Source organism: Falco rusticolus, chromosome 1, assembly GCF_015220075.1.
Source record: "Falco rusticolus isolate bFalRus1 chromosome 1, bFalRus1.pri, whole genome shotgun sequence".
Lineage (NCBI taxonomy): Eukaryota > Metazoa > Chordata > Aves > Falconiformes > Falconidae > Falco > Falco rusticolus.
Genome location: NC_051187.1, coordinates 108,540,978 through 108,553,406, shown reverse-complemented (window position 1 = coordinate 108,553,406; position 12,429 = coordinate 108,540,978). Strand labels below are relative to the sequence as shown.

Here is a 12,429-nt window from a genome sequence, read left to right as displayed (position 1 = left end):
GTAGTCTTTTTCTGCTTCTGTCTTCTGAATCATGTGGACAAGAAGTTTAATTCAGGGCTAAGAATCTGGACTGCTGCATGGAACGTGATTGTAAAAAAATTATGTCCTGCCCATAGCACTGTAAGCTTACTTTATTTGCACACACTGCAAGTTAAACAAGCTTTATAAAGAAAACATTCTACAGTTGCACAGACAATGCTAACTGCACTAAACTTACCATATGGCGATTTCCTCACTTAAAAATCATATATATATATAATTTATATTTATATATGTATAGAAGAAAACTACCTATAAATACAATGGAAAAATACATTCAAAAGCTTTTTATAAAACTTGCTGCAATATTATTTTGACTGTAATAAAAATATTTATGAGAGAAAGACAAAGACACACATATCTAATACCTAGTGCTTGTCTAAATCCTGAAAAGAAAATCTGGTCTTTGGTATTGCTAAACAGTTAGTCACAAGTGTCTAAAGCATCTACAGTCCCAGCTTACAGCCTCTCCCCCACGCTCTCTGGCTGTGTGTGCTTACCACTGTTTGGCACAGGCTTTGCTGGCTGCCAGTTTCTACAGTAGTTTACAACCAAGCAGGGAAACAAAACCCGTTAAACATTTAGTGTCTTCCTCCAAGGGCTCAATCTAATCTTCATTCAATTAAATGGAAAATACTCTACTGCCTTTATTTGGACTGAATGCTATATAAAATATTTAAATTGATTTGCTGTCAAAGCAATGCCTACCCAGCAGTAAAAAATAATTGTAACCATGGAACTTTTGGATAAGCCATGACCAGCAGCTAGGAATTCTAACCAGCAGTTGTGGGTAACTAAACCCTGAGCACACATCACAAGTTGCCTGGGAGGTTTTCCATCCAGCATGTGACATGCAGTGTGCTGTGGCAGCTTCAATATAAAAATTTTGATTGGATTTTGCCTCAGCGGGAGCTGAAACAAGTCCTAGCAGGGGTTGCAGATGCATCGAACCCATAAGCCCAGCATGACACCCAGGAACATCCTTGTTTCTACAGTAGTTGTGGTTCATAACAGATCAACAGAATGTTTCTGTATAAACCATGAAGGTCCAACATTCAACTGCACTTATCCAATCAACATTTCAAACTAATTCCCCTGTTCTAACACTTTAAAGGTTAAGTGGCAAAGCCCAGGCATATATAAACTCATACGGGAACATGCATTGTGCTGTATTCTGATTATACAAAACAGTTGACAGAAAACCAATTCCTAGAATCACAGAATCACTCAGACTGGGGTGGGCCTTGGGAGGTCTCTAGTCCAACCTGCTCAAAGCAGGGCCAACACTGAATTCAGATTTGGTTGCTCAAGGCTCTGTCTGGTCCTGTCTTGAAAACCTGCAGAGAAGGAAATTGCAGAACCTGTCTGGGATCCTGCTTTACTGGGGAAACACTTGCCTTCCTCTTGTCAAGTCAGCACCTCTCCTGTTCCAGTTTATGATCCCTGTTTCCTGTGCAGCTCCATAAAGGGCCCGTCTCTGTCTCCCCAGTGACCTCCCTGTAGGCACTGGGAGGCTGCTCTAAGGGCCCCACAAAGCCTGCCCTGCTCCAGGCTGAACAAGCTCAGGTCTCAGCCGTCCCTCACGGGGCACGTGCTCCAGCCTCCTATCTTAGCTGCTTGCTGGACTCCCTCGCTCAGGCTGTTTGACGGTTCTTGTTAGCAATTTGCTTACTTGTACCAAAGTAGGTGAAGACAGAGCTTAAAAAATTGGGCTACAAATCACAATTATATTTTTATGGGTTTTTTTTGACAGGAGCTTGGAATTTCTTGCCTTACTAAACCTCATTAGTAGCCTTTAGAGAGAAGGGAAGGTGGTCAAAAGAAAACAGAATATTTAAACTGATTCATTAATAGAATGAATTAGTTCAACAAGAAAAAAAAAATCACGTTTTTGCTCTCTTATTCTCCCCTCCTATATAAGCAGAACTCGTGTATATCAACAAGGTATCTGATGAAATACGATTTGAACTGGTAAGTTCATATCTAGTGATACCACCTGGAACATTGAAATGGGTGGGAGTTTTAGCACTGATGTGAACAGATGCAGCCTTTCAGTAAAATACCAATGAAAGCAATCTGAAAATATACTTAAAGCAAAAAATATGATTCTGTACTTACATTTTTTTTTCCTGCAAGGTAAATGCTTTTTGTCCTCTTTTTTTATCCATCTATTTTATCTTTCCACTATGTAAAAGCAAAATATTTTAAGAAAAGGACATGACGCTTTGAAGCAGTACAGCAAATACATACCACAGTCTGCTTCTCCAGGCAACTTGTATGATGTATATACATTGTTTCTTACTGGATTTTCATTTGACCTGTTATACCCTGTTCCACATATTCAACCTGTGCAAAACTAGACTGACAGAGAGGCAGCTTCCACAGTGATACCCTGTTTCCTGCAGCATCAGATCAAATCAACCTTTCAGTAAAAGTCTCTTTTGTACACGCTTCTAGATCAAGGTAATACTGGCTATTATGAGAAAAAGTGAAACACACAGCGGACTGAAGATAAAATGGAAAATAAATGCCTATAGTGTCAGCTGTTGACAAATATCACTGAGTTATTGGGACTTCAATACTCATCCTCTCTGTTCAAAATAAAAACATGGCAACCTTATTAATATCAAAAATACTAGCTAGTGATGTTCCAACAGCAAGACCATACATCTGATCCCTAGTGTCTGAAAATGTTCGTAGAGACATTATCAAAACCCCTTCAGGTTACATCTGCTGATGGAATGCATGCTCTTGTAATAGAGATGCACACATCTTGGTGCATTATCCAAACAAGTTCTGGTTGCTGTACTGTCTTCTGTCCTTTAAGGAACACTGTGTTTGTCACAAACCTTGCGTAATTTGATTTTAAGCAGGAAAAGAGAGCAGGTTTAGGATTGATGCCTATGAGTCTCTATGAATGTCCTGGAAGAAAAAAGTATCAGAAATCCTTGTCCCAGCCTGAAAGTTCATCTGGAGGGGTTCCCTCTTCAGGTGGATAGCTGTCAAAGTAGCTGTAATCAGTTGGTCCAGATAACTAGGACATTAAAAACACAAACAAATGGTTGTTTCAGAAGGTACCTTTTGAAAATAGTCTCCATTTATTATGCATCATTTTTATTGCTACCAGTGGAGGAATGAAAGGCTAGCATGATATGGATTACTTCTTTCAATGGATGGAATTCCTTGTTCATTAAAAGACAAACCTCCAGTAATTAAAATGTAAAACAGAACAATGGCATTAGCCTCCTTATATGAAAACACTCCCCAAATACTATAAAATCCTAGATTTCACCCAAAGCCCTACAAAGTCAGTAAAAAAACCTGAGCCACACTGTGTACAATGTTGATTCAAATTCGTTTAAGACCAAATCTACACTCGTGGGGTAGCTACTCAAAGCAGAACTCAGAATTATTTTTTGTTTCAAACTGAATTCAAGAGAGTTCAAATTCTTTACCCTTAATCTTTTTTCATTTTAGGGCAGAGAAATGGGCTGTTTAAAACAGGAAGCCTGTTCAAGGATGTGCTGTAACTCAATAGTAAGAGAATACAGGAATTTATACTCCACACAGTAATGTGAACAGTGCATCTTAATAATGTGCTCATTACCAAGGAAAATACAGTTTTTCAGTATTCATTTCTGACTGAACACCATTTATTCTACTAATGGTGAAAATCTAATGCAAAGTACACAGGCAGTATAATATTTCCATTATTAAGTTATGTATTACTTGCAGTCTCTCTTTCTTTCATTCTGTTTTCACCAATTCAAATGCATCTTTGGGAAATTTCACTCTTGTCCTGTTTCATTGTAGCCAAGCACCCTTGTATTAGTAAAGCACTACAATAGCAAAAGTCAAATTCAATACCTCTCTTTTTAAAGGTGATGCTAATTTCCTCACTTTCAGACCATCCCAGTTAAAACCACTCAACCATCTGATAAAAAGAAATGAGAGACAGATGGGGAGAGACCAAGAGAGAAAGCCAGGCTGTTTTCTGTCATTATACTATTAACAGCTGAAAAACATGTGAACAAGGGCTGTAAGACATTTTTTCATGACGACCTCTGTCCGTGTGACAACACAGCAGTTAGAAGGAGGAGCCCTGAGCCTGTCATTGCCATACAAGGGAGCAGTAGCAGGGGGAGCTTCAGGACTACCAGACACATTGCATCGCCTCCGCATAGAAGTGCCCAAGTGACAGGCAGGTTAATACATGCATAAGCACAGTCACGCAAAGATGCGTGCGTCCCCTTGGAATCCCATCCTCTTTGAACCACATGAGAAAAGGGAGACAAGCAGAAAACCCAAAGCACTTCTTTTTCCAAGCACAAACCGCTGGGCTTAGATAAAAAGAAAAAGCAGGAAATATTTAATCCACAGAGGACTTTCTTCATCAGAAGAAAGAGGACAAAACCCTAATATTGCTTCGGAGCTCTTAACTACCATTCTTAAAAAATGACTGTTTAAGGGGAGGTCTGAAAGGCAGATGCTGAACTGGCATTGATTTCTTGAGAATCGAATTTAACTCGTACATTAGCAACCTGTGACGAAACCAGTAAACAACAGGATGTTTCTAGATAATCTTGCTGAGGATTTATGTTTATATCGTTGCTTGCTATAGTTGCAAATATACTCAATAGCAACAGAGATCTCCCTTATGCAATCTGCCTTGAAGTACCTGGAGTTTTATGGGTTTACTGGACCAGGTTCTAAAATACTAAGATTATTTTCAAATTAAAACCCGATTTCTTACTGGCAGTCTCCTTCACTTACCTGTGCTTCTTGATGTCATTAATTCCATTCCTCAGATTGCCTAATCTTTCTGTAGGGTTTTGCCTTAAAAAAAGAGAAAAAGAATAAGGATGAGAATTTTTAAAATATTCTTTTTTTTTTTTCCGAAGAGTATTTATAGGTCTAACTGCTTCCAGTTATCGGTTATACAGGGATGGAGCTTGCATACATCATGTGGTCTTATAAGGAGGCGTGATGAGGTGTTACTGTTCCTTTCTTTTGAGGACAGCAAAACCCTTCCAGGAAGCCAAACCAGTGTCACTGCTGCGAGAAGCAGCAGAGGGAAATCAACTGGTTGAATTTTAGTTGCACACCAATTTTTTTCTTGGCCACAGGTCTGGGTAGTAGTTACGAAAGGAGGCAGATCAAAATTTGCAGCTACAAAGATCCTTTCAATCCTACTGCACAAACACGAACTAATGAAATCCCACTGGCACTGGGAGGTTCCAAGTCAGCAGTGTCACCAGGCAGCGGCTGTGCATGTCATTGTGCACTAATGCTTCCGAGTTGTGCCGGTCCTTTTGAAATACCGCTTTTTTGCACATTTTCAAGTGGCCTTAAGTCAGTCTGTAGGTGCCCTATGCTTTCGCTAGGAGCTATGTGCCTAAGTAATTTTGGAAGCATTTTTTAAAACACTGCACTTCATAATAAAATTAAATTCTTTAGCTCTTTCCTCAGCCCACACTTAGTAAGTTTTCCCTAACATTCAGAAAAAATTCGCAGCTACAGAGAACGCCCAGAGCCTGCATTTCTAGATGGTACCTCTGCAGACTCAGAGGTGTGACACACACTCAGAGGCATGCATGTGTCCTGAATATAATCAGAACAGACCATGCTAGGCATAACAATTTTAAATTAAGTTGTCTGGAATTCAACACTCTAGTCTGGATCTTAAGTAGCTACATCTACCTACACCCAGGCTTTGCCACAAACTGCCCCTCCTACCTGCAGAGTCTGCGGATCAAATCCTCAGGCCGCCTTGTTATTATTTTAGGAAAATCCAGCTTTTCAATGCCTTTGAGAATCAAATTATATGTCATCATTTGATCAGCTCCAGAGAATGGTGGGCTAGAAAAAGAAAGCAATGCTGATAAATGGACTGGCTGGCAAGAGCAGATGTGTTCATTTCTTATCAAAGCAAATATTTGAGAACATGGAAAAACCCCCACCTTCCTCGTTTCACAGCCTTTCAGTCTGTTTAAGATACTAGAAAGGTTTGAAGCTGAGAAGCTAGCTACCTGTAGGAACCAGGGAAAACACATGATCATACGTGTCCCTCTAAGCTAGCTCTGCCTCCAGCCTAACTCAGTGAAGCTTCCTTGTACTACCACTGAGCATACACAAAGAGTTGTCACGAAGTATGCACGGAGGTAAAGAACAGGGACTGCTTACAGTTCACCCACCCCACTGTATCCTGTCACCCACTAAAGGGCAAAAGAACAGTCTGTTGTCAGCTGTGCCTCAGAGGGAACATCACCATCAGTTAAAGGAGCTGTACACCAGCCACTCAGAGCCGGTATCTGGCCCTTTCCATGGATGGATAAACCAGAATTGAAAATGTGGCCCACACTTTGTCTATGGCATTTCTGAAATGGTGGAAGATAAGACATGCACAAGAGGCAAAAATCAGTATTGTTTTGCAAGTCATTCCTGTTTACTGACGGGAAAACCCCCCAAACTGTTTATTTTAAAAATAACGTTGAAAATGTTTCTAAAAACAAGCAGAGTAAGGACTTGGAGTAGGAAGCACTCACCTGCCAGTAAGGAGTTCATACACAAGAATCCCAAGGGACCAAAAATCCACACTGAAGTCATGACCTTTACTCAGAATGACTTCAGGAGCAACATACTCAGGGGTTCCACAAAACGTCCAGGTTTTCTGCCCTGATCCAATCTTCTTTGCAAATCCAAAATCAACCTGATCAAAATCAATGTATGATGCATAATGCAAAGGCGTTTAGCACTGGGAAGCCTTAAGGTCTTAACTGCTTCCTCAACTCCTGCAAAGATCTCAGAGTTGCCAATTTACAGCTAAAACAATTACACAGTGGTGTCGTGAAGGAGAAAGAATTAATTCCACTGGATTACCAAATGTTATAGAACAGGGCCATTTATTTTCCTTTTGGACAGAACAACCATGCTTTCCTTGAGGGCACAATATTTACAGCCTATGGAAAATGGTGGCTTGCTCATTGTCCTCAGAGTGGGTATTTCAAGCGCTTTGAAGGGTATTATCTTTGCACTTTTCATGGTCACAGTCAAGTATGGCAGGAGCTCTTTATTGTGTTCCCTCTCTACAGAGATAATGTGAACCTGTGATCGTGTGAGGCTGGACAGGGAGGTAATTCTGCACCTGAGGAATGTGGTTCCTACCTTTACATTAAGATTGGCCTGCTGGGAGAAATTATTTTTGCTACCTGTGCTACCTGTGCTGTGGCAAGAGCTCCCCAGAGGCTGTAAATCCTGGGTCTGTCTGTGGCTTGTAATGCCTTTGTTTCTCAGTGTGCAATGAGTAGCCTGTCCTCTTTTCTACTAAGCATAAGGGTTATTAAACTCTGGGATTCTGGTACTATAATTACATGCTGCCTATTTATCTCCCCCCTGCAAGGAAACAGGATACAGGCGCAAAAGGATAATGTTATAAAAGGATTACATCTTACCAGTTTTATATATCCTTCAGCATCCAAAATTAAATTTTCTGGCTTCAAGTCTCTGTAGATAATTCCTATGTGATGTAGATAGTCAAAAGCCTCTGTCACACACCCAACACAGAACTTGGTAGTGACTTCATCAAAGCTGCCTCTGTAACAAAAATAATCACTATCCTTGCAGACATTAACTTCTAAAACTGCCTTGCTTATTAACCAGATAACATATAACACCCAGAATATTGACAACTTTTTTGCACTGACATTCAGTACATCACTCATGCGGTTGAAAACTGAACCAAACGTCTTTTCATGGGCCAGCCCTTGAGTAGAAAACCTTCTCAGCAGACATATGGAGCTGACTGGTGATTTTAAAGGACAAAGTTCTGCTTCATTTGCTGTTACCTGTCTCTCAGCAAGCTCCACAATTCCCCTCCAAGGCAAGCCTCCAGTAGCATGTATACATACTTACTATCTTTGAATGTGCGATATAGTCTGCGGAGACAAACAGCAGCAATTTAGGAAAAGCAAAATAAAATACAAGACTTGCAATGTATTTTCTCCAGAACTCATATATGCCAAACCTCATTATAATAATGCTGTCCAGTGGGTCAACTGGGGGTCGATTTTCCAGGAAACCTTATGGTCAACTTACTTTACAATGAATGGAGAACATATCTGCTCAAGGATCTTCTTCTCAGAATAGATATGCTCTTGTTGTTTGGTGTCCACTACGTGTTTCTTCTTTATACACTTCATAGCAAAAGCCATGTTCTCATTTTTCACTTTAACCTGGGAATAAAAATGATGAGTTCTGCTAGCCAAAGAAAGGACATTTTACCAGTGTGTTCTCAAGAGGTACACTGATACCCATCTTTTTCAACACAGCACAGGACTGAAATTGATGACTGTCATGAGGGACAAATTCCAGATTTTCTGCAGAACTGTTCTGTATGATTTTAAGTCAAGCATCAGATCTTTTTAGTGTCCCAGTCCTCATTTGTAAAATGAAAAGAAACATTCCCTGTGTTCATTTTATGTATACAAAATGGCAGCAGTTTGGATAGGTACTCCATGTTACAACGAGTTTATACCACAATGGGTCCTAATTTCAATTTAAGATTTCTAAAGACTAGCATAATACAAAAGAACAAAAAGCAGAGGCAGTTTATGAAGAACGGTTTTGCATTAACTGAATTATTATCCAATATGCAATAAAAAGATGGAAGTTAAAACAGGGCTTCCAGGAAAACAAGGAAGCAGCTATGGGTGTTCTACAGCTGGCTGAGAATTCAGTTTTCAGCTTATTGTTCAGGTGATGCTGTACAACATCCAAGCTGGCAGTCAACCAGTGTGGAAATCTGTTTTGTAAAGCATGAATTGGAATAAAACAATTGATGGTCTAAGTACTGTAGAGGATTATTGACTTCACTAAAATCACATAGTCTCCTTTAATTTACCATTACCTTCAGCAGCCTGCACAAGAAGCCTTCACATCTTTTTTCAGATGTTTGCTACTCAGCCAGAGGAGAGCGGAATTTAAGACTTTAGTCTAATGAGGCTCTTTGCATCCCAGAAACACAGCTGCTCATGCTACTGAATATGACTCAAAAGGGACATTACAAGTTGTTGGAAATATCAGAGTCAACACAGATCGGAGCTAGATCATACTGGTTATAGTTGCTGTGGGGCATACCGAAGCAGTTCTAGCAACACAGACTATGTGATGCTGGAGATTAGCTTAGATCCAGGCAGCATCTTGGGAAAAGGCCTACAATTCAGGGAACACAATGCAGGTAGGCACATCTGTAAACTCCACATGGATAAACAGATTAATATATGTCTAGTGACCAGGAAGATATTTCTTAACAGCAGGAGATAAAGGCACACAAGAATGGATTTTTTTCTTTGAATAGCCAAGCTCTGAAAATATTTTTTAACTATGCATTACTTTATATAGAATTACCTCTGCATGAGAGGCACAAGCATGCAGAATATTAAAATCTTCCATATTCAGCAGTTAAATCAATCATCTGAAACACAGAACTACTTGAGTATGTTTAAAACAAACTCTTACAAGCTCAACCCTTCCGAACCCACCAACACCCAGAGTTGTGACAACTTCTAAATTCTGGAATGGGGAAGGAGGGAACTGGGATACTTTCTCCTTCAGCTCTATCATCTCCAAAGACACCTCTTTGGTCAACTGTCCACAGAAGGATCTTCCTCTGCATTAAGGAAATTAACATTGGTTAGTGCTTTCCTTGCCAGCAAACTGTATCACAGTACTCTAATATCCCTATAAAAAAGTTAAAGAAAAGCCTTCTTATTTCCTAACAGAATCTTTATTTTATGCAGAAGCACCTTCTTTCTGGATATCCTATGGAAGTAAATTAAAAGTGAAATACTACTGAAATTCAGTGAGTATAATCAATGGTATTTTTATCAAGAGCTGATCCATGATGAGGCTACTTATTATACAGTCAGCTGCAAAACTTTAGGCACTCCAAGTTGGAGAACCAATTTCTGAAGGGGCTGTGTACCATTTCCAGTAGCATGTTCAGAAATAAAAATGCAGCTATTTTTCTAAACAAGAAAACATACTCTGCTAATCTTCCAATAGTGCTTAGGCTGAATCAGTCAGATAAAGTAATAATGCAGTTCACAGCTAAAAGCAAACTCTTTAATAGTAGCAGTGCTACACTGAAACATTCAAAATAAACTGTTTCTTTTGTACAGTTATACAGTTTCATTAACTCAATTAGGGGTTAAAGTTGGCTTTAGGGGTTTTACCAGTCAAAGAATTTACCACCAGAACCCAAAAAATTATATGAGCACACTTTCCCTGCTTTTCTATGCTCAGTTTTCTTGGGACAGAGTGAATTCTTGGTTGCAAGTCAATATACTGAGATTCTATGTAATTTTTGTTTCAGAAAAAAAATCCTTGGACTCCATAAGCATATCCAGACAGTTTTATTATAGTGATTGCTATCATTTCTAGGGGCCCATCTCCATTAACTACCACCCATGATTTTACTTACATATCTACACCCTTTTTTATGATTACCTACTGAAGATGTGCCTAACAAATGATCCAACTTACTTTGCATGTCGCTTTTCATCAGCCTGTGCCAGATTAGCCACATAACCTTCGAGGTAAGTTTGAAGCTCCTCGTAAGTTCCAACAGTTTGGTTAAATGTCCTAAAAACATGAATGAAATGGTATAAACTACTCGGCCGTACAATGAAAAGAGAAAGAAACCATTATTTGTGCTGCTGCACCAAGGCTTTACATTGTCTCTTAAGTCATGACCCAGACTGAGCTTTACACTATCGCTTTGAGAGTACAAATTTTAAGAGCTTTGGAGAATCAGTAACCAGCTGAAGTACCAGACTTTGCCAGAGGGTAGGGGGACATGGTGCCTGACCTGGTCAGGTCATTTCATGTTATGTTTAAATAAAGTACACCTGGCCTGCTCCAAATTGTTTCCCAAGTGCACTATGGCTATTAAGTGTGGTTCCACCATCCCTATCACAGGAACCAGCTTGGCATGAGTCCAGGCTATCAGTCCTTCTGTCCCAGAGGACAGAGTCCTTGGTACGCAGTGCCAAAGCGATTGAGACCACTTTTCCTATTTCACAGGTAAGCAACAGCACTGTGGAAAGAACAGACTTAGAAAAGACTATGTCAGTTGGAAGGGACCTACAACAATCATCCAGTCCAAGTGCCTGACCACTTCAGTGCCGACCAAAAGTTACAGCATGTTATTAGGGGAATGGTCCAAACGCCTCTGAAACACTGACAGGCCTGGGGCATCGCCCACCCCCCCAGGAAGCCTGTTCCAGTGTTTGACCACGCTCTCAGTAAAGAAATGCTTCCCAATGTCCAGTCTAAACCTCCTCAGATGCAGCTTCGAACCATTCCCACACGTCCTATCATTGGATCCCAGGGAGAAATGCTCAGCACCTCCCTCTCCACTTCCCCTCCTCAGGAAGCTGGAGAGGGCAATGAGGTCACCCCTCAGCCCCCTTTGCTCCAAACTGGACAAAACCAAAGTCCTCAGCCGTTCCTCATAGGACATGTCTTCAGCCCTTCCACCAGCTGCGTTACCCTCTTCTGGATGCGCTCAAGTACTTTCACATCCGTGTCAGGTTGTCAATAGCAAAAGGAGGTCTGAAGGAGACAGTGGGCTGATACTTACTGAAGATGGCCAGCTGACTGATAGGGATGGAGGTAGAGGAGGGACACACAGGGGATTTTCTTGTTCCCTGAGCCAATGAATAGCACTTAATAAATATGAAACATCACCACCACAAAGAGAGAAAGAAAAGAGTAACTGAACTACTCTTAAGCTTCTGTGCTCCTGCAGCTTCTGTGAGCCTCTCTAGGTCTTTGTCTAAAGCATGCTTTTAGCTCAGGGTATTTTTAGCATAACCACTCGTGCACTTAAGAAAACATTGCAATTGTGCCTACAGTGAAGTCACATCTTACTGTTAACCTACTGAAAAGAGGATGTAAATCTTTCATTACACTGTAGCGTTGTACTTACTCTCTGTCTATAACAAGGCACTCCACGTCGTATTCATCTGCAATAACGTTTGCGGATCTGACATCATCACTAAGAATTGAAACAGATTAGAAGAATTCAGAAGCATATCAATATCCTCAAAGCACCTCACACTGTACTAATGGAGGGTCACAGCTGCTATAGGTGAAACTCCTTGAAGGCCTCTGCAGCCTGTATCTGGACTAATATTGCTGAACCAAACACAAAATTATAGCATTTTACTAGTCATTATTATTGCCTAGCACAGTATTTTTTCCAGTTTCAATAGGGTTTTGATCCTGACTTCCTTTAGCAACCTTCCAAGAAATTAGGATGAAACATAATTAGCATTTCATCAGGATTTGCTACTTATTTCTGAAATGATCCTCAGGTAGAAAATATTC

General features: G+C 40.3%; 1 protein-coding gene across 1 annotated transcript in view; it reads right to left on the bottom strand.

Annotated features, from left to right (window-relative positions):
- PRKG2 (protein kinase cGMP-dependent 2) overlaps window positions 1–12,429 on the bottom strand; it is a 33,293-nt gene continuing 20,864 nt past the window's right edge. Inside the window, exons 9-19 of the mRNA XM_037395063.1 lie at window positions 12,029–12,097; window positions 10,582–10,680; window positions 9,556–9,706; window positions 8,134–8,270; window positions 7,884–7,973; window positions 7,491–7,632; window positions 6,585–6,748; window positions 5,776–5,898; window positions 4,813–4,875; window positions 3,907–3,973; window positions 1–3,073 (exon numbers count right to left, since the gene is read on the bottom strand). Of these exons, the coding sequence (XP_037250960.1) occupies window positions 2,978–3,073; window positions 3,907–3,973; window positions 4,813–4,875; window positions 5,776–5,898; window positions 6,585–6,748; window positions 7,491–7,632; window positions 7,884–7,973; window positions 8,134–8,270; window positions 9,556–9,706; window positions 10,582–10,680; window positions 12,029–12,097 (1,201 nt within the window). The 3' untranslated portion in view covers window positions 1–2,977. The remainder of the gene's footprint in view (window positions 3,074–3,906; window positions 3,974–4,812; window positions 4,876–5,775; window positions 5,899–6,584; window positions 6,749–7,490; window positions 7,633–7,883; window positions 7,974–8,133; window positions 8,271–9,555; window positions 9,707–10,581; window positions 10,681–12,028; window positions 12,098–12,429) is intronic.